Below are 23,027 nucleotides of genomic sequence, written 5' to 3'. Positions count from 1 at the left end.
TCGTCACGGCACCTTTTCTAAATGACATGGCCACCCGACAAATGCGGCCCAGAAGTTTTCACTACATGCAGCGATTTTGCCGTCAGCATGCTGCAGACAGGGATTGTGTTCAAGACAAGAGATAGGAGAGAAGCCGACATCAAAGGAGACAAGTAATGACAGAAAGAGACAGAGGAGGAAACTGTGAGCGAATGACACAAGTAATAAAGACCTGCATTTGGCTGTGATGGTGGTTTGGAAGAAGGAAAAAAAACACTAAAGAATAGAGAGAGAAAATAGAGAGAGAATAGAGAGGGAGGGAGAGAAACAGGACGATGGAGGTTTGTGCCTACAGTGTTCAATCCCAGATTCTGTCTGAGAGCCATTGAGGTGAATGGCCTATTTGCCGTTGTCCTAAAAGAGACAAAATTCTGTTTCCCCATTGGGCTGTGGGACTGTATCTAAGTGGGTTACACCAGGCAGTCTGTCTGTAGCCGCTCTGGAAACGGTGCTGCAACATGTTGGCCAGAGGGAGACCGTCAGCCACACAGGTTGATGGTTTTTGGGATGAATCATGTTCGCAGGCAGCACACCCACCCACCCAAACCACATGCTGTGCTCACAGATACATGTGATAACAGCAAATATACTGACGGTTTTTACACTCTTCTTTTTATACATGGCACTCAAAGCGCTTCCCAAAATGGAGACCCTATGAGCAAAAGACGTTGAAAAGTCAGTGAGAATACGTCTTTTCAACGTCTTGTGCTCACTGGGGAGGAAGAATATAAAAACAGCAGGAAGCAGTTGATGCGTTATTAGAAAATACACCTTCTTTTATTTAACCAGGTAAGTTGACTGAGAACACATTCTCCTTTACACCAACAACCTGGGGAATAGTTACAGGGGAGAGGAGGAATGAGCTAATTGTTAAACTGGGGATGATTAGGTGGCCATGATGGTATGAAGGCCAGATTGGGAATTTAGCCAGGACACCACCCCTACTCTTACAATAAATGCCAAGGGATCTTTAGTGACCACAGATAGTCAGGACACCCGTATAACGTCCCATCCGAAAGGCACCCGACACAGGGAAATGTCCCCAATCACTGCCCTGGGGCATTGGGATATTTTTTTCGACCAGAGGAAAGAGTGCCTCCTACTGGCCCTCCAACACCATTTCCAGCAGCATCTGGTCTCCCATCCAGGGACTGACTAGAACCAATGCTACTTAGCTTCAGAACCAAGCTAGCAGTGGGATGCAGGTTGGTATGCTGCTGGCATATTCAGATTGCTTATTCAGATGAGGAGAGATCTTCTGTAGAGCACAGACATAAATGTAAAACAATTAGTCGGGTCCAAACTCCTTTTGTGAGGGAGATTGAACCATCTTTTCCTTGTCCGTTTTCCTCTGATTTCTGACTCAATTATTCCTTTGTTCCCTGTGAGTGGCTTAATCGGTGCGTGAGTCATGAGTCACAGCCTTGGGTAGAAGCTGCGGCACAACGTTTTGAGCAGGAATCGCTTGTTTCGTATCACCCAACACCTTTTGTTCACCAATCAGGATGTTTCGTAACTGCCAGCACCTTTTATTCACCCATCAGGATGTTTCGTAACACCTAACACGTTTTATTCACCGAGTAGGATGTTTCGTAACCCCTATCACGTTTTATTCACCCATCAGGATGTTTCGTAACATCCAACACCTTTTATTCACCCATCAGGATGTTTCGTAACACCTAACACGTTTTATTCACCCATCAGGATGTTTCGTAACACCCAACACGTTTTATTCACCCATCAGGATGTTTCGTAACACCCAACACCTTTTATTCACCCAACAGGATGTTTCGTAACACCTAACACCTTTTATACACTGTTCTCAAATGCTCTTCTTACTGCCATCCAGCAACTTCCACCCACTTGTGCGTGTGTGTGTGTGTGTGTGCGTGCGTGCGTGCGTGCGTGCGTGCGTGCGTGTGAGCTCTACCACTCAGCAGCAGATCCACCCATAGCCCTTTCAGGAGACTGGCTTTCTTTTAGACACAATGCATTAAGCCAAAGAGCTGCGATGAGGGCATGATGGACACTTTAGAAGGTTTAGGCTGTGTGTTATTTCATCAATGTCCATTAACATTTTGCTGCGGTATGTTTACACTAATCTATCAGGCTCCTAGAATGCTCATGGGGTTCATTTACAACCAGCTGGAGGTAGTCGGTGTATCAACACAACCTCCATTAGCTCCATCACTGGCCAGTGTGCGTGTGTGTGTGCGTGCGTGCGTGCGTGCGTGCGTGCGTGTGTGTACGCATGCTTGTGTGTATCTGTATCTGAGGGTCCATATTTCTCACCACATCCATTTCCTCTCAGGGCTATGACATTGAGGCTATCTATGAACTTGTGACGCTTGACTTGCAATTCTAGGCCCCCATAGTAACGAGACTTCAATGAGCGTCGCATCCATTTCTCCCCGGACAAGAAATAGACAACCACGAGTCTTAGAATGAGAGCGCTGCCTGGAATGAGATAAAAAGTCTATTTACTGGGAGTTCCATTTGGCTCCCAGTGCCACTACACTTCCCCAACAATCTTTAGATTCATGACATCACTCTCTAATCTTAATCTCATTCCAGAAGGGAACGGGGGGTATAATACCGTCAGAGGTTGCGCCCCAATTGGCACCCTATTCCCTATATAGTGCACTACTTTTGACCAGGCCCTGGTCAAAAGTAGTGCACTATATAGGGAATAGGGTGCCATCTAGGATATAGACTTAGTCCTCAGTGCTATATAATACTGCAGAGGGGGTACTATCTATCACAGGGCCTAGCCTACTATACAGTCCAGTCAGACCCCTATTATAAAACCAGAGTGGAGCCGCAAAACTCCTCCCTTTCACCCACTGCCAATAACGTCACTAGAGGAGGAGAGGAGGAAGTGTATGGAGGAGGAAGAGGAGGTGTTGAAGGGGGAGAGGAAGAGGAAGAATGAGGGGTATGAGGTGTATGGGAGAAGAAGAGGAGGGTGGAGGAGAAAGTATATGGGGAGGAGGAAAAGGAGAAGGGAAAGAAAGAAAGGGTGAATTATATGGGGAATGAAGAGGAGGACAGAGGGGGAGAGAGGAAAGTGAGGGTGAAAAGAAAGAATGTTTTTTTTTCCTTGGTTCGTATGTCTGCCGTTCAGGGGTTTTGCGTGGTTGTATGAGAGCCATGGGCGCATTGTGCCAGGTCTGCAGATGGCATGGCATCACTGTGGGGGCTCGACTGGGCATGCTGTACTCCCCTCTTCACCATTCCATTGCAGCCAAGAGAGAGGGAATGAGAGAGAGAGACAGAGAGAATGGGAGGCGGTCAGGGAGCCAAGAGAAAAGGCGCTGAGTGTGAAGAGGGGGAGGGTGGGGGAAAGAGAGTGAGAGAAACTGGACAGGGTTTTAAGGGAACTGTTAAATATGAAGGGATTAGAAGAGGGGTAGAGAGAGAGAGGGAGAGGGGGAAGAAAAGAGGTGACTTTGGTGGACCTTTTTGACCTCTTCATTGCTGCATTTGCGTATCATTTGTCATTGTAGGTATGGTGATGAGAAATCACATCCAAGGCTGACGGTATTATATCATCGCCCTGGCAGTGCTGGAGTGCTCTAGTCATGCCAGTAAATAAGATCCAGTCATCTGCGAAGGAGGGAGAGAGAAAGAGAGAGGGGGGGGGGGGTATTCAGAGAGTAAGCACATACAGACCAGAGTGTTCTTGGTCAACACCTACCATAATGAGAATTTGTAAGAATCATTTGTAAATATCTTAACACACTGTGCTCCAGTGGACAGGAGAGACAACTTGGTATTTATCGAGAAAGCTGCATATTAATATAGGTGGGGTCCACACTATGTTCCCTCAGCCCTATGTCCCCTCAAACCTATGTTCCCTCAATACCCACTGAACCAATTTCAAATGGCACAAATTATTATTGTTATAAGGTAGAAAATGCAGATTATTTTTAGTATCTACATATGTAAGGGTATACAAAACATTAAGAACACCTGGTCTTTCCATGACATAGAATGACCAGATGAATCCAGGTGAAAGCTATGACCCCTTATTGATGTCACTTGTTAAATCCACTTCAATCAGTGTAGATGAAGGGGAGGTGACAGGCAATGGTGGAAAAAGTACTAAATTGTCATACTTGAGTAAAAGTGAAGACACCTAGAAAATGACTCAAGTAAAGTGAAAGTCACCCAGTAATATACTACTTGAGTAAAAGTCTAAAAGTATTTGGTTTTAAATATACTTAAGTATCAAAAGTAAATGTAATTGCTAAAATATACTTAAGTATAAAAAGTAAAAGTATGAATCATTTCAAATTCCTTATAATAAGCAAACCAGTAGGTACAATTATTATATATTTTTTTAATTTACGGATAGCCAGAGGCACATTCCAACACTCAGACATCATTTACAAACGAAGCATTTGTGTTTATTGAGTCCGCCATATCAGTGGCAGTAGGGATGTTCTCTTGATAAGTGTGTGAATTAGACCATCTCTGTCCTGCTAAGCATTCACAATGTACTTTTGGGTGTCAAGGAAAATGTCTGGAGTAAAAAGTACATTATTTTCTTTAGGAATGTAGTAAAGTAAAAGTAAAATTTGTCAAAAATATAAATAGTAAAGTACAGATACACAAAAACACAACTTAAGTAGTACATTAAAGTATTTTTACTTAAGTACTTTACACCACTGGGGACAGGTTAATGAAGGATTTTTAAGCCTTGAGAAAATTGAGACATGGATTGTGTATGTCTCCCATTCCGAGAGTGAATGGGCCATACAAAAGATTGAAGTGTCTTTGAACGGGGTATGGTAGTAGGTGCCAGGCACACCGGTTTGTGTCATGGACTGCAATGCTGCTGGGGTTTTCACGCTCAACAGTTTCCAGCGTGTATCAAGACTGGTCCACCACCCAAAGGACATCCAGCCAACTTGACCCAACTGTGGGAAGCATTGGAGTCAACATGGGCCAACATGTAGTCCATGCCCTGAGGTTGTTCTGAAGGTAAAAAGGGGGGTCCAACTCAATATTAGGAAGGTGTTCCTAATGTTTGGTATACTCAGTGTACTGTATATGGAACCTACTGATATGTTCAATCACTATGACCTTGACCTTTTGTCACTATTACACCAGTCCCAATGGCATTTTCTGAGATAGTTTTTTTTTTATCTCAGCATCTACTCAAGTAATTTTTATAACGATTAGCTTAGATATGTACAATTATATGGCCTACCCACTGGACAAAAACTGGTTAAATCAGAGTTGTTTCCATGTAATTTCAACCCAAAATTTAGATGTGATTAAATGTTGAATCAACCTGGAAAAATTCAGGGATTTTAATTTTTTTAACCCAAATCCAATGACATGGTGAAATGTTTTGTTGATTTCACGTTGAATTCACGTTAGTTGACAACTCAACCAAATACAAATCAAACCTCAACGTTGGACTGACATCTGTGCCCAGTGGGTATGACCCACTCAAATATTGAAACATTGGTGACCGGAAACAAATTTCTGAGTTGAATAAGTGGTTATTTATCTCTGCATTGATCATATATTTGGCACAAATACTGTAAGCAAGGCCATTGGACTGACTAAAAATGTCTAAAGAATATGTCCTTGGCAGAAGGTCAAGGTCACACTGACCAGAAATGTACAGTGGGGAGAACAAGTATTTGATACACTGCCGATTTTTCAGGTTGTCCTACTTACAAAGCATGTAGAGGTTTGTAATTTTTATCATAGGTACACTTCAACTGTGAGAGACGTAATCTAAAACAAAAATCCAGAAAATCACATTGTATGATTTTTAAGTAATTAATTTGCATTTTATTGCATGACATAAGTATTTGATACATCAGAAAAGCAGAACTTAATATTTGGTACAGAAACCTTTGTTTGCAATTACAGAGATCATACGTTTCCTGTAGTTCTTGACCAGGTTTGCACACACTGCAGCAGGGATTTTGGCCCACTCCTCCATACAGACCTTCTCCAGATCCTTCAGGTTTCGGGGCTGTCGCTGGGCAATACGGACTTTCAGCTCCCTCCAAAGATTTTCTATTGGGTTCAGGTCTGGAGACTGGCTAGGCCACTCCAGGACCTTGAGATGCTTCTTACGGAGCCACTCCTTAGTTGCCCTGGCTGTGTGTTTTGGGTCGTTGTCATGCTGGAAGACCCAGCCACGACCCATCTTCAATGCTCTTACTGAGGGAAGGAGGCTGTTGGCCAAGATCTTGCGATACATGGCCCCATCCATCCTCCCCTCAATACGGTGTAGTCGTCCTGTCCCCTTTGCAGAAAAGCATCCCCAAAGAATGATGTTTCCATCTCCATGCTTCACGGTTGGGATGGTGTTCTTGGGGTTGTACTCATCCTTCTTCTTCCTCCAAACACCGCGAGTGGAGTTTAGACCAAAAAGCTCTATTTTTGTCTCATCAGACCACATGACCTTCTCCCATTCCTCCTCTGGATCATCCAGATGGTCATTGGCAAACTTCAGACGGGCCTGGACATGCGCTGGCTTGAGCAGGGGGACCTTGCGTGCGCTGCAGGATTTTAATCCATGACGGCGTAGTGTGTTACTAATGGTTTTCTTTGAGACTGTGGTCCCAGCTCTCTTCAGGTCATTGACCAGGTCCTGCCGTGTAGTTCTGGGCTGATCCCTCACCTTCCTCATGATCATTGATGCCCCACGAGGTGAGATCTTGCATGGAGCCCCAGACCGAGGGTGATTGACCATCATCTTGAACTTCTTCCATTTTCTAATAATTGCGCCAACAGTTGTTGCCTTCTCACCAAGCTGCTTCCCTATTGTCCTGTAGCCCATCCCAGCCTTGTGCAGGTCTACAATTTTATCCTTGATGTCCCTACACAGCTCTCTGGTCTTGGCCATTGTGGAGAGGTTGGAGTCTGTTTGATTGAGTGTGTGGACAGGTGTCTTTTATACAGGTAACGAGTTCAAACAGGTGCAGTTAATACAGGTAATGAGTGGAGAACAGGAGGGCTTCTTAAAGAAAAACGAACAGGTCTGTGAGAGCCGGAATTCTTACTGGTTGGTAAGTGATCAAATACTTATGTCATGCAATAAAATGCAAATTAATTACTTAAAAATCATACAATGTGATTTTCTGGATTTTTGTTTTAGATTACGTCTCTCACAGTTGAAGTGTACCTATGATAAAAATTACAGACCTCTACATGCTTTGTAAGTAGGACAACCTGAAAAATCGGCAGTGTATCAAATACTTGTTCTCCCCACTGTATATTCAAAATAATTACCAAGATTTACGGCCTTTTCTCAGGTTAATCCTAACGTTTCACAAAGCTACACACAGTGTCGCAATGCTGCATTTTTTTGGAATGCTGGCTGGTGGCAATAATGTAATTACTTTCTCAGTAATTAAAGTTGGAAATTCAAACATTGCAGATTGTCAAATGAATGTTAGATACAACAGAATACTAATCAGCTAACAATATATATTTTTTATAGAATATACAGCTGTCCTGTATAGGCTACCTAAACCTGCGTAACGTGAGCTGTCCCATCTTGGATAGAAAGTTGTTGTGTGTAAAACCAGTCTATTCATGCCAAATACACTGAACAACAATATAAACGCAACACTTTCAACGATTTTACTGAGTTACAGTACATATAAGGACATCAGTGAATTGAAATAAATTCATTAGGCCCTAATCTATTCACATGCCTGGGAATACAGATATGCTTCTGTTGGTCACAGATACCTTAACAAATTGCTAGAAAACCAGTCAGTAGCTGGTGTGACCACCATTTGTCTCATGCAGCGCGACACTTCTCCTTCACATAGAGTTGATCAGGCTGTTGATTGTGGAATGTTGTCCCACTCCTCTTCAATGGCTGTGCGACGTTGCTGGATATTGGCGGGAACTGGAACACGATGTTGTACACGTCGGTCCAGAGCATCCCGAACATGCTCAATAATTGACATGGCTGGTGAGTATGCAGGCCATGGAAGAACTGGGACATTTTCAGCTTCCAGGAATTCTGGGGCTGGGGCTGTGCATTATCATGCTGAAACATGAGGGCCCTTTTTCAATCACATTCCTGGAGCCCAAGAAACAAACACTTAGCCTCAATGTACATTTGGAAATTAGAAAGGTTTATGAATTAATGACTTATTGGAGGGTTACTGTCAAAATGATTTATTACACTGAAGAATATTATCAGGTCACAAGGCGAGACCCAGATGCAGACACAGGAGGCAGATGGTTGGAGTCTTACAATGTTTAATCATCCAAAGGGGTAGGCAAGAGAATGGTCGTGGACAGGCAAAAAGGTCAAAATCAGATCAGAGTCCAGGAGGTACAGAGTGGTAGACAGGCTCGTGGTCAAGGCAGGCAGAATGGTCAGGCAGGCGGGTACAAAGTCCAGAAACATGCAAGGGTCAAAACCGGGAGGACTAGAAAAAGAGAATAGCAAAAGGAGTACACACTGTAAAAACACACGGGTTGACTTGACTAAACATACAAGACGAACTGGCACAGAGAGACAGGAAACACAGGGATAAATACACTGGGGAAAATAAGCAACACCTGGAGGGGGTGGAGACAATCACAGGATCAGGGCGTGACAAATATAGACATGGATGACAGGCGCATGGGCCCCCAGAGCTGATCTGTTATTGAAGGTCCGTATTTATTTATTTATTCATACAACAGTGGACCAACTCACCAAAAGACCAATGTACATCGAGGGTGTGAAAAATCTGCTCTACATAAAATATTTGTTATCTCATAACATCACGTTTTTATCTATAACATGAGGCTAAGTGAACATGGGACTGAGAGATCATAGGGCTAAGGAAACATGGGACTGAGAGAACATGGGACTGAGAGATCATAGGGCTAAGGGAACATGGGACTGAGAGATCATAGGGCTAAGGAAACATGGGACTGAGAGAACATGGGACAGAGATCATAGGGCTAAGGGAACATGGGACTGAGAGATCATCGGGCTAAGGGAACATGGGACTGAGAGATCATAGGGCTAAGGGAACATGGGACTGAGAGATCATCGGGCTAAGGGAACATGGGACTGAGAGATCATCGGGCTAAGGGAACATGGGACTGAGAGATCATAGGGCTAAGGGAACATGGGACTGAGAGATCATAGGGCTAAGGGAACATGGGACTGAGAGATCATCGGGCTAAGGGAACATGGGACTGAGAGATCATAGGGCTAAGGGAACATGGGACTGAGAGATCATCGGGCTAAGGGAACATTGGACTGAGAGATCATAGGGCTAAGGGAACATGGGACTGAGAGATCATAGGGCTAAGGGAACATGGGACTGAGAGATCATAGGGCTAAGGGAACATGGGACTGAGAGATCATAGGGCTAAGGGAACATGGGACTGAGAGATCATAGGGCTAAGGGAACATGGGACTGAGAGATCATAGGGCTAAGGGAACATGGGACTGAGAGATCATAGGGCTAAGGGAACATGGGACTGAGAGATCATAGGGCTAAGGGAACATGGGACTGAGAGATCATCGGGCTAAGGGAACATGGGACTGAGAGATCATAGGGCTAAGGGAACATGGGACTGAGAGATCATAAGGCTAAGGGAACATGGGACTGAGAGATCATAGGGCTAAGGGAACATGGGACTGAGAGATCATAGGGCTAAGGGAACATGGGACTGAGAGATCATAGGGCTAAGGGAACGTACACATGGTCCCATATAGGCTGAGTCATGTAGTGGCCTCTTTGCGCGTGTGTATGGGTGGATGGTCTGGGCCTCAGTGTCCTGCTCTGCTCTGTTCTCCTCTACTCTCCTCCTCTGGCCTGGCTCTATCCTCACTTGCCTCTTTACCGCCACATGTTTGTCCAGCTGTGTTCAAAGGACTTAAACTTTCCAGTAGTTGCTCCAAATGTTTGATTGTAAAATCCTGGCCTCTTCAAGTCTTGTAGCTATAACAAGGCCTTGTGACTGCTGGCATGGAATCATACAAAAGGCATCACCATATTCATGAGTATTGGGCTGCATGGTTGTATTGTAGTTCGGTGTGAGTGTAAGCTACTCCATTGTCATTGTCAAGCCAAACAAGGAGTGTCTGTAGGCACAAACCGACTGGTACTCAGGCTAAGTGTAGCTGGCCGTGGATCAAACCACAGGCGTAAGTGAGATACAGGCGCCGCGATGGCCAACAAGGAAGACAGACAGACAGACGGCGTCAACCTGCTGCTCTAAAGGCAAAAGATAGCATCTGTTTGTCCTCAGTGACATTATCCACCTAGCCAGGCCAGCCTTCTCTCTCTCTCACTCTCTCTCTCTCTCACTCTCCCTCTCTCTGCTGCACACTGATGTCCAGTTAATTAGCTTGCTGAAGGCCACAGCAACATCACAGGACCACACCAGGGACCCAGACAAATATAGTCCCCTCTGCCTGGACAACACAGCAACACTTCGACACACACACACAAACACAAACATTGCTTGTAACCACATGCAAATGGGGAAATGGGCAATGGGCATGACACAGATGTACAGTAAAATCATATAAGGAGGGCTGTTGCTGTGACTCTATTACCGCCCCACTGGCAGTCATGAGGGGGTAAGGGAGGGAGGGGTGCAGGGTTGTAGGGAGGTTAAGGGGGGGTTCTTGTCTCTGGAAACCAGGCGCAGAGGGAGCCACTGCGTCTGATTTAGGCTAAGCCCATCTCTCTCTCTCTCGGTGAGGGATCTGACAGAATAATCTGGCTACTTATATTTCCTTTTTCACTCCCAGGATTGCTGTTGCACTGTGGGTAATCCATGCAAATATGTTTGATGTAGCAGCGGTTTCCAAGGACGATGGGCTGCGGGGATGTAATAAGGGAACCAATGTGCAATTGGTATTTTTTTACGGGTGGGATGGAAGAGAAGCGGTGTGGCGCCTTCCGGGGATGGCAATTAGAGAAGCATGGATGAAAACACCTGTTTCTCTGCTTGTTTGGCAGTCTTCAGCACTGCATAGACGCTGAAGCCACGCTGTGGATGTCACTGAGGCGTACACGTACACAGCGGCTCACATCGAAGCACTCAGACAAGAGCAACAAGAGGGTCTGATGGTGTGTGTGTGTGTGTGTGTGTGTGTGTGTGTGTGTGTGTGTGTGTGTGTGTGTGTGTGTGTGTGTGTGTGTGTGTGTGTGTGTGTGTGTGTGTGTGTGTGTGTGTGTGTGTGTGAACGCGTGCATGCGCGTCTAATGACGATATGGGTCTGCATTAGTCTCACTACTGCAGTCACACAGCAACCCAGGAAGCTCATTGGTGTAACTGGAACAAGTGATGTAAATGCTGCACCTCGGTCCTCTACTTTGTTTCGAAGGTCTTTGTTCTCAGAGAGCTATCAATCAATGAGCATTCAGGACTAAATCCACATGTTTTATGTTGAAATTCTTCCTGATTCCCTGACAGGGATGTTGGGGCTTACATCTGATCGGTGTTTCAATTCCGCTTAGAAGTGTAGAAATAGCGACGTGATCAACTTCATAGATAATATACTGTATCAGTGGAGGCTCCTCGGAGAAGGAAGGGGAGGACCATCCTCCTCAGTGAATGGTAAAAATTGTAAAACATAAAAAAAGTGATCCTTTTAAGATGAAACTATACTAAATATAATCACGTCACAAAATAATTTATTAAAACACATAATTTGGAAAGGTCTACAGTAGCCTCAACAGCTAGCTTCCTCTGGGTACATTTTCCGACAAGAGAGAACTGCCAAAGGGGGTGGAGTTAGCCTGCAGAGTTCTGTCATACTATCCAGGTCTGTGCCCAAACAATTCAAGCTTCTACTTCTAAAAATCCACCTTTCCAGAAACAAGTCTCTCACCATTGCCGCTTGTTATAGACCACCTTCAGCCCCCAGCTGTGCCCTGGACACCATATGTGAATTGATTGCCCCCCATCTATCTTCAGAGCTCGTACTGTTAGGTGACCTAAACTGGGACATGCTTAACACCCCGGCCGTCCTACAATCTAAGTTAGATGCCCTCAATCTCACACAAATTATCAATGAACCTACCAGGTACAACCCCAAATCCGTAAACACGGGCACCCTCATAGATATCATCCTGACCAACCCGCCCTCTAAATACACCTCTGCTGTCTTCAACCAGGATCTCAGCGATCACTGCCTCATTGCCTGCGTCCGTAATGGGTCTGCAGTCAAACAACCACCCCTCATCACTGTCAAACGCTCCCTTAAACACTTCAGCGAGCAGGCCTTTCTAATCGACCTGGCCCGGGTATCCTGGAAGGATATTGACCTCATTCCGTCAGTAGTGGATGCCTGGTTATTCTTTAAAAGTGCTTTCCTCACCATCTTAAATAAGCATGCCCCATTCAAAAAATGTTGAACTCAGAACAGATATAGCCCTTGGTTCACTCCAGACCTGACTGCCCTTGACCAGCACAACAAGATCCTACATCCTTACAGCATTAGCATCGAATAGCCCCCGCGATATGCAACTTTTCAGGGAAGTTAGGAACCAATATACACAGGCAGTTAGGAAAGCAAAGGCTAGCTTTTTCAAACAGAAATTTGCATCCTGTAGCACAAACTCCAAATTGTTCTGGGACACTGTGAAGTCCATGGAGAATAAGAGCACCTCCTCCCAGCTGCCCACTGCACTGAGGCTAAGAAACACTGTCACCACAGATAAATCCACGATAATTGAGAATTTCAATAAGCATTTTTCTACGGCTGGCCATTCTTTCCACCTGGCTACCCCTACCCCGGCCAACCTACCCCTACCCCGGCCAAATCTGTCAATCACCACACCACATCGGCAGACTCAACAGCCTTGGTTTCTCAAATGACTGCCTCGCCTGGTTCACCAACTACTTCTCCGACAGAGTTCAGTGTGTCAAATCAGAGGGCCTGTTGTCTGGACCTCTGGCATTCTCTATGGGGGTGCCACAGGGTTTAATTCTCGGGCAGACTCTTTTCTCTGTATACATCAATGATGTCGCTCTTGCTGCTGGTGATTCTCTGATCCACCTCTACGCATACGACACCATTCTGTATACTTCTGGCCCTTCTTTGGACACTGTTAACTAACCTCCAGACAAGCTTCAATGCCATACAACTCTCCTTCCGTGGCCTCCAACTGCTCTGAAATGCATGTAAAACTAAATGCATGCTCTTCAAGCGATTGCTGCCCGCACCTGCCCGCCCGTCCAGCATCACTACTCTGGATGTTTCTGACTTAGAATATGTGGATAACTACAAATACCTAGGTGTCTGGTTAGACTGTAAACTCTCCTTCCAGACTCACATTAAGCATCTCCAATCCAAAATTAAATCTAGAATCGGTTTCCTTTTTCGCAACAAATCATCCTTCACTCATGCTGCCAAACATACCCTCGTAAAACTGACTATCCTACCGATCCTTGACTTCGACGATGTCATTTACAAAATAGCCTCCAACACTCTACTCAGCAAATTGGATGCAGTCTATCACAGTGACATCGTTTTGTCACCAAAGCCCCATATACTACCCACCAGTGCGACCTATATGCTCTCGTTGGCTGGCCCTCGCTTCATATTCGTCGCCAAACCCACTGGCTCCAGGTCATCTATAAGTCTTTGCTAGGTAAAGCCCCGCCTTTTCTCAGCTCACTGGTCACCATAGCAGCACCCACCTGTAGCACGCACTCCAGCAGGTATATTTCATTGGTCACCCCCAAAGCCAATTCCTCCTTTGGCCGCCTTTCCTTCCAGTTCTCTGTTGCCAATGACTTGAACGAATTGTAAAAATCACTGAAGCTGGAGACTCATATCTCCCTCACTAACTTTAAGCATCAGCTGTCAGAGCAGCTCACAGATAATTGCACCTGTACATAGCACATCTGTAAATAGCCCATCCAATTACCGCATCCCCATTTTTATTTTTTATTTTTGCTTCTTTGCACCCCAGTATCTCGACTTGCACATTCATCTTCTGCACACCTGTCACTCCAGTGTTAATTGCTAAATTGTAATTACTTCGCCACTACGGCCTATTTATTGCCTTACCTCCCTAATCTTACCTCATTTGCACACACTGTATATAGATTTTTTTTATATTGTGTTATTGACTGACGTTTGTTTATTCCATGTTCCATGTTTATTAATTTGTTTGGCCATGTTCTGTTATAATCTCCACCCGGCACAGCCAGAAGAGGACTGGCCACCCCTCATAGCCTGGTTCCTCGGTTTTGGCCTTTCTAGGGAGTTTTTCCTAGCCACCGTGCTTCTACACCTTTTGCACCTGCATTGCTTGCTGTTTGGGGTTTTGGCTGGGTTTCTGTACAGCACTTTGAGATATCAGCTGATGTAAGAAGGGCTATATAAATGCATTTGATTTGTAACTCTGTGTTCTTGTTTGTGTCGCACTGCTTTGCTTTATCTTGGTCAGGTCGCAGTTGTAAATGAGAACTTGTTCTCATTTACAAATAAAAAATATAAAAATAAATAAATAAATAAAAAACATTGACTTCAATACAAAACCTAGGAGGCTCCTGGTTCTCACCCCCTTCCATAGACTTACACAGTAATTATGACATCCTCCAACCTCTTGCAGCATGAACTAACATGTTGTCCACCCAATCAAAAGATCAGATTAATCTAGTACTGAAAGCATAAGCTACAGCTAGCTTTTGAACAAATACATTTCTTCCAAAATGAAGTAAGAGAGAAATAGAGATATTTTGTCATTTTTTCTCTTTCAGTTTCACATACTTAGCTAGCAAATGTAGCTAGCTAGTTCAGCCTACTGAAACACCCTGCTCAAACAGAGGGATGCTGTGTTAGCTAGCTGGCTATGACTATCCAACACAACACTGGAACATCAAGGTAAGCTTTTGGTTTTACTAATTTTTTGCAACCAGGGCCCGCCGGTGTAACTGCTTACTGACTGTACACGGTAACGTTACTGCATGATTGCTGCGGGTTTACTAACGCATTAGTTCTATTAGCTATGCTGACTATGACGTTGCTTTAGCTAATATGGTGACAACGATGTAGGCTGTGTGGAGCGGTTTGGCTTGGAAATGTTTTTCCGCCTGGTCACATACAGCTGATGTGTTGTGCATTGAAGTCCACAAGCGAAGGGACAAGGTGAGAGGATGATTCTGTTGAAAAACGTTTCTTAAACAGTAGCAAACGGAACAAAACGGGGATAAACATACCTGAATTTGTCCAATAGAAACTCTTGTGTGCAACTGTTGGATTAATGATTGCACCCTATGTCAGCTAGATGCAGGCAAGAGTGTGCGCGATGACTGTCACTTCAAATTTGTCTCTCGACCTGTGTAAACTTTCATGCATATTCTAGGTTGTAGCAACCTCATGATGGGGAAATTAGAGTATCATGTAGTAGCCTAAACCTATCAATGTTACATTGAACTGGGTGAATGGAATATGAATGACAGTCATCCAACATGCTGTAATAGAAATAAGGCCATTCTCATGAAAAACTAATTGTCATCCCTCGTCTTAAACAGCACCGACCACCACTGTACTGCATATATTAATGTTGGTCCGGCCAACTATTTTCCACCTCCACGAAGCAATGTCTCATACAAACCCTGCATCTGATGTCAACTTGCTTTTCAGATAGGGGAAAGAAACACACTGAATGGAGAATGGGAAAAAGACACAAAGACACCGGGTGAGACGAGGACAGAGATGGAGAGAGGTAGGCAAGTGCAAAAGGGAGAGGAGGAGAAAGAAAGAGGGAGAAGGGTGGAGAGGAGGATAATGCTGTGTCATGTCGGTGGAGCCAGTCTGGTACTAAAGGCAGCCAGCAGCAGCTCCGGCCCTGCCCTTCTGAATGACAGAGACACACATTCGCAGTGGGTTGGTGCTTAGGGAACTATTCTTAGCGGGCCTGGAGAGAATCTGCAAATGCAGAGTAGCCGTGTTGATGTGTGATAGCATAGTAGTTATTATATTATATAATAGGTTAGGTAACTGCTAGGTTATAATATAACCTAGCAGTTAGAGCGGTGGGCCATTAACCGAAAGGTTGCTAGTTTGAATCGCTGAGCCGACAAGGTGACACACCTTTCGATGTGCCCTTGAGCAAGGCACTGGGGCCTAATAGCTCCAGGATTGCTATTGATAATGGCTGACCCCCCCCTCCCCCCCACCGGGCACAGACGTCAATTCAATGTCTATTCTCACTCTCGGAGGGTGTCTCAGGGAGAGTGAGATATGCAAAAAACACATTTACAAATATAAGCACCCACCAAATTTGTATTGAGAGAGGGAGAATATATATAGAGTAATAAATATAATAAATATAAATATATAGAGTACTGCACACACTACAATTACTTAGGTTTAAAAATAAGCTCAACTGGACACCTTAATGAGGCAGTGAATGAACTGAGAGAGAAAGCACGCAGGGCATTCTACGCCATTAAAAAACAAATTCAAATTTAAATGCCTATTAAAATTTGGCTAAAACTAATTGAATGTGTCATTGAACCAATTGCACTTTATGGCAGCGAGGTGTGGGGTCCACTTGCAAAACAAGATTTCACCAAATGAGACACACCCCATTGAAACCCTGCATGCATGAAACCCTGCATGAAACCCTGCATGCAGTTCTGTATGATTCTCCTACATGTCCAGAGGAAAACTACAAACAATGCATGCAAGGCAGAATGAGGCCAATATCCACTAATAATAAAAACTCAAAAAAGAGCAATTAAGTTTTGGAAACATCTCAAATACAGTGGCCCCCTCTCATATCATTACCAAGCCCTGCAATGCCAAGAGCTGAGCAAAGAAAAGAGTCCCCTCATCCAGCCGGTCCTGGGGCTGAGTTCAAAAACCTGTTCTACTAACACGCTGAAGCCTCAGGACCAGAACATCCAATCAATCAGAATAAAACAAATTACAACACAATCAAAACAAAACGACATTACTTATGGGAAGCACAAAGCAAAATGCAGTGCTATCTGGCCCTAAATAAATCGACAGTACACCATGGAAAACTATTTGACCATGCTTACTGATCAAAACCTTAGAAAACCTTGACAAAGTACAGGCTCAGTGAGCACAGCCTTGCCATTGAGAAGGGTAGGCACAGGAAAACCTGGCTCCCTGTAGAGGAAAGGCTGTGCAACCACTGCACAACAGCAGAACCTGTGACAGAGCTGCATTTCCTGACAAAATGTAAAAAATATAAAACAATTAGAGTGTCATTTCCCCAAAGTTGAAACCCTTATTCAAGGTTTCAAAGACCTCTCTGATGAGAGTAGGCGGTCTGTCGTGTTGGGGGAGGACGCAGAGAGCTGTGGATTGGCAGCTCACTACATTGCTGCCTGCCATAAGATGAGGGACGGTGTCTGACAGACCAACCAACCTGCACATGTCCTCTACTGTGTGCTTAGAGAGAGAGAAGAGAGAGAGAGAGAGCGAGACAGAGAGAGAGTGGTAAACGACGACACGGTAGTGTGGAGGTGGCGGAATGATAAATAGATGGAGCTAGAGGTCGATTGAGGTAAGGTAGTGTAAAAAAAAATAAAAAATTGACGTTTGAGCGAGGAGCTAATTATAGAGGGCTGGACAGCGGACTAATCACCACCATCAATGGCCTTAAATTAGCCAGATCATGACAGACAGAAGGGGGAGAGAGAGTAACAGAGAGTGTGAAGGGAGGGGGGAAAAGAGAGAGAGGTCTCTTCATCAGACAGTGGGAACACAGGAAGAGTGATCGCTGGCAATCGATCGATGCTGAGTTTTTGCTCACTTTGCACTTCTTCATTTGTTTGGCATGTCTGTCGACCATTTCTTTCTCCACTCCTCCTCCTCCTCCTCACTCCGTCATTTATGCTACAGTATGTCTCCCTGTCACTATTTACCCTCAACGTATTTATTTCTCTCGTTGCTTGTTGCATCAGAGCTTATTTGTCTCTCTCTCTTCTCATACACTCTAAATACTTTTCTCTTTCTCTCGTGGTCTGATCTTTCTATTTCTATCAGGCTCCTTTGTCCTCTCTCTTTAATCTCTTCTCTCTCTTTCTGACATCTATTCCCCCCATCTTTGACTCCCCCGCTCTGAGATAAAAGGCTGTCTTCTGTTTTTTCAGACAAAATGCTCCAGGCACAGCAGGGGGTGGATCCTGAGCATGTATTAAACCACTCACTGCACCTCCCTCTCTCTCTCTCTCGCTCTGTCTCTCTCTCTCGCTCTGTCTCTCTCTCTCTCGCAAATACACACACATACGCACCCACACACACACACACACACACACACACACACACACACACACACACACATACACACACACACACACACACATACATACACACACACACACTCACTTTCACTCAGCAGCTGTCATTGCACCTGTTAGGTTTCTCTTCAAAGAGATTTAAGAACCTGGTAAATTCCAGCATTTTCCCAAGTATGTCGCACTATCATCCTCCTCCGTTCTTCTCCTCCTCCCTTCTTCTCCTCCTCCTTTTCCTCCTCTTCCTCCTGCTTTGAGTCTGCTCAGCATCCCGGTGCGGTGCGGTGCGGTGTGGTGCTTAGTGATATCGAATGAGAGAGTCCTTAGAGAGAGGGTGTTCTCAGATCACCGACGGTGACACTAGCTCAACGTGCACCCGGCCATCACCACACCACTTAAAGACTCTTTCCTGGCTTCTCTCTCCCCCTTTCATGTGTCTGGCTTCTATGTCTCTTCTGTCTCTTCCTCTCTGTTGTTCTCTATGACGAGAGTCTGGGAGAGTGTGGACGGGCGACGATAACAATGGATGGAAGGGGAGAGTTTGTTTTGGGTCATGTGTTACTGTGGACGGGGATAGGCTGGGGATGAGGAAAGAGGAGAGGAGGGTAGAAGGAAAAGGCCAGTCATGTTGTAACGCGAAGGAGCCTTTTCACCATCCTGGGCCCGGCTCTGACGATGCTACCATTATTACACCGTGTCTGGATACCGCCCTCAATGCGTTTACCCTGACAACACATCCATCTGTCTAATGGCTCCGAGGTGGTGCAGTGTGTGTGTTTCTGTGTGTGTGTCTGTGTGTGTCTATTTCTACCTGGGTTTGTTCAGGCCCGTTCTTTTACACTCTATGTTTAATCCTATTAATGTGGATACATATTTGTGTGTGCGTGTGCAGTCGCGTGCATGCGTTTGTGGTGTGTGTGTGTGTCTTGTGTATTTGTGAGAGAATAGAACACTCTTAACAGCGTTAGCCGTTACGAAAGGCCATTATTTGCTGTAACTGAATCGGCTGAAAGCTCTCCCGTACTCTACTGGCTTCCTTACCCCTGGAGGATGATGGAAGGGAAGACAGGGAAAATGTCCGTAATTTTTTAAAATAGTTGGCTGGATGGGAAAAGGAATATGGTTCATATCTAGAGTACATAGAGGGAATCTGATGTGGCTACCTGGCAGGCAGACTGTTTAGAATAAGGAAATGATTTGACCTTTGGCACCTCGGTTGTGATCTTGAAGCTGCGGACTCGTATCCACTTCTCAAACACGAGAGTTCTCCATCCCCTAGCTTTCGATTTCAGCTCCCTAGTGGCTCGAAAAACCTGAACTTGCTTGAACTATGTGTGTGTGCCTGTAGACGTGTGCGTGTGTGTGCGCCAACCCCTCTGTTCCCCCATCTCGTTCCCCCCAACCCCCCCTTCTCGTTGCATGCGTAGGAACAAGGTCTAGTGTCACGAAAAGTGTCGACATTCATGTCTGGAGGTGTTGAGAGTTTATCAACAGAGTAGACAAACGAGGGAGGGAGGGAGGGAGGGAGGGAACATTTGAGGAGACGACGGGAGGAAAGGGGTGGAGAGGTTTTAGCAGACCAGTGGTAGTAGGGTCGTTCCGCGACTAGTGGAGCTGAGCTTTTGTTTTAATATGGTGAAACTTGCATTACATTGCCCCCTCCCTGTTGCACAAAACATGCTTTCCTTCCCCCTGTCACGAGGGGATTGATGGCTATTTAAGACGAAAACCTCAACCCTGATACGATCAATCCTTACTTTAATAGCCTTTCATTGGCACTTGCTATATTCATCTTTTTTAATTTAACCCCTTGAGATGGGAAAATATTTTTTTTATGAAGTTGAAATGTGCTCTTTATGACAGAATGTTCAAATTATGGTGAAATGAATAGTTCTTTTTACCAAGTTACACTACCCAAAATGTACTACATTCGTGGAACGACCCAGGAATGAAATGAACTGTGTAGCAAGTCTCTACCTACAATCTTTAGTCAGTCTCAGAACACAAACAGGGATAGATCTATTGGGTGAGATGTTGCGTTACTTAGAGTGATGCGTTTGTGTTGCAGTCAGACGCCCAAAGCTAGATGTAATCGACATGGCTCCATTACCTTATCCTATCTTGTTGTCCATTGGCTTATTGGCAGAACACAAACACGCTCGCACGCACGCACAAACACACACACTATCCCAGAGACCTCTGTGAGTTACAGGAAGTCGACAAGCGCTGGAACACATCCCCCCTCCTTGCGTAACCCTCCCCCTATCATCTCCCCCTGTCCCCCCCCCCTCCCTCCCTCCTCCCACTGCGGCTCTGTCCCCCTCTCTCTCCCTCCCTCCCTGTCTCTCACTCCTGACTCACCCTGGCTCCCAGCTAATAGACCCTGACTTATGCTGTTTACAGAGCTGTCTGTGTGTCATGGGCAGGGAGGGAGGGAGGGAGGGAGGGAGGGAGGGAGGGAGGGAGGGAGGGAGGGATGTAAATAGAAAGGTACAGATGGAAAGAGGATATAATAAAAAATACTGAGATGTTCTTGTACCGATACAGGCTTCAGTATGAATGACGGGGAGGTATAAGTATGAAGGGAGGAGAGGAGGAGGAGAGGAGGAGGACTGAGTGATCAGAAAGCCTTGAGATGACCCATCGTCAAATACCTAAAAGCTTCACTGGACTAAAGTGTGTGTGTGTGTGTGTGTGTGTGTGTGTGTGTGTGTGTGTGTGTGTGTGTGTGTGTGTGTGTGTGTGTGTGTGTGTGTGTGTGTGTGTGTGTGTGTGTGTGTGTGTGTGTGTGTGTGTGTGTGTGTGAAAAGTGCTGCTGTAAGGCACACCCAGACGATTAATGACCTCCATGAAACACAGTGTCTCCAAAGTGCTATTCTCTGAACTCTACCCTTCCCTGTCTCAGTAGTGTCATCACTATCTCCTGCCACGTATCACCTGTCTCTTTATCCTGTTGGTTCCCTTCGGACATTCACTGTATGCCTCTCTACCGCCTTCTCCCCCCCCCCCCCCCCTCTCCCCCTCTATTCAATTTAAGGGCGTTATTGGCATGGGAAACATATGTTAACATTGCTAAAGCAAGTGAAGTAGATAATAAACAAAAGTGAAGTAAACAATCAAAAATGAACAGTAAACATTACACTCACAGAAGTTCCAAAAGAATAAAGACATTTCAAATGTCATATTATGTCTATATACAGTGTTGTAACGATGTGCAAATAGATAAAGTACAAACGGGAAAATAAATCAACATAAATATGGGTTGTATTTACAATTGTGTTTGTTCTTCACTGGTTGCCCTTTTCTTGTGGCAACAGGTCACAAATATTGCTGCTGTGGTATTTCACCCAATAGATATGGGAGTTTATCAAAATTGGGTTTGTTTTCTTTGTGGATCTGTGTAATCTGAGGGAAATATGTGTCTCTAATATGGTCATACATTTGGCAGGAGGTTAGGAAGTGCAACTCAGTTTCCACCTCATTTTGTGGGCACTGTGCACATAGCCTGTCTTCTCTTGAGAGCCAGGTCTGCCTACGGCGGCCTTTATTAATAGCAAGGCTATGCTCACTGAGTCTGTACATAGTCAAAGCTTTCCTTAAGTTTGGGTCAGTCACAGTGGTCAGGTATTCTGCCACTGTGTACTCTCTGTTTAAGGCCAAATAGCAATCTAGTTTTCTATGTTTTTTTGGTTAATTCTTTCCAATGTGTTTTGTAATTATCTTTTTGTTTCTCATGATTTGGTTGGGTTTAATTGTGTTTCTGTGCTGGGGCTTTGTTGGGTCTGTTTGTGAACAGAGCCCCAGGAACAGCTTGCTTAGGGAAATCTTCACCAGGTTCTTCTCTTTTTGTTAGTTCTTTCCAATGTGTCAAGTAAATATCTTTTTGTTTTCTCATGATTTGGTTGGGTCAAATTGTGCTGCTGTCCTCCCCCCCCCCCCCCTCTCTCTCTCTCTTATCTCATGCCCCTCTCTCCACTTCATGTCTGCCACGTCAGGAAAATAAAGCTTTACAGTAATAATCCTTCACTCTCAAGGTGTGCTAAGTTAGCTAGATTCCTCCCTCGTTTTCCGGGGCTAGTTCAACAGCAGTTCTCTCTTTTTAAATTTACTGAAAGAGCATAAGCTAAATTCTCTATTTGAACGTGTGGTACATTGACCGGATCTTTTATTGCAGCGTCCTAGCTTCTAGTTATTTATATCTCCCTCTCATCCCGAAGAAGTAGTGCTGTAGCTGTTTAATAAAAGGCGTGGCACGTCAGCTCTCTCTCTCTCTTTCGCTCTCTCGCTCACTCTCTCTCTCCAAGCTGTCCAAACTCGTTTTTTTCCCTACCCCTTCACCACCACCTCTCTCTCAATTCAGCTCGATACCGACAAGCTATACTGGCGCGAAAAGAGCCAACCAGACAACATTTTCAAAGCAATACACGATGGTACAGAAATGACTGAGGTGACTTTCTCACTCCCCCTCCGTCCCTGTCTCTGTGCAGCGTGCCTGTTGCAGTCAGAGCTGGTGAACTATGAGCGTGTGAAGGAGTACTGCCTGAAGGTGCTGGGCCACCAGCGGGACCACTTCAAGGCCATGTACCGCGCCGGCATCGCCTGCTACCACCTGGGCGACTACGAATGTGCCCTGCGCTACCTGCGTGACGCCAAGAACCGCGAGCCCTCAGGTAGGATGAGACAGTACTGCCGGTCGGCGTTTTTCAAAGTGTGTCAATGAAGAGAGAATCTGGTTTACTCGTGTAATC

At 45.1% G+C, this 23,027-nt stretch overlaps 1 protein-coding gene across 1 annotated transcript in view; it reads left to right on the top strand.

The window, feature by feature from the left end:
* LOC139549241 (tetratricopeptide repeat protein 9B-like) overlaps positions 1-23,027 on the top strand; it is a 32,298-nt gene that overhangs the window by 3,686 nt on the left and 5,585 nt on the right. The window contains exon 2 of the mRNA XM_071359484.1: positions 22,767-22,949. Within this exon, the coding sequence (XP_071215585.1) occupies positions 22,767-22,949 (183 nt within the window). The remainder of the gene's footprint in view (positions 1-22,766; positions 22,950-23,027) is intronic.

The sequence above is a fragment of the Salvelinus alpinus genome, chromosome 22, assembly GCF_045679555.1.
Source record: "Salvelinus alpinus chromosome 22, SLU_Salpinus.1, whole genome shotgun sequence".
Lineage (NCBI taxonomy): Eukaryota > Metazoa > Chordata > Actinopteri > Salmoniformes > Salmonidae > Salvelinus > Salvelinus alpinus.
The sequence above is the reverse complement of the archived record's forward strand: the minus strand, read 5'-3'. Positions and strand labels throughout refer to the sequence as shown.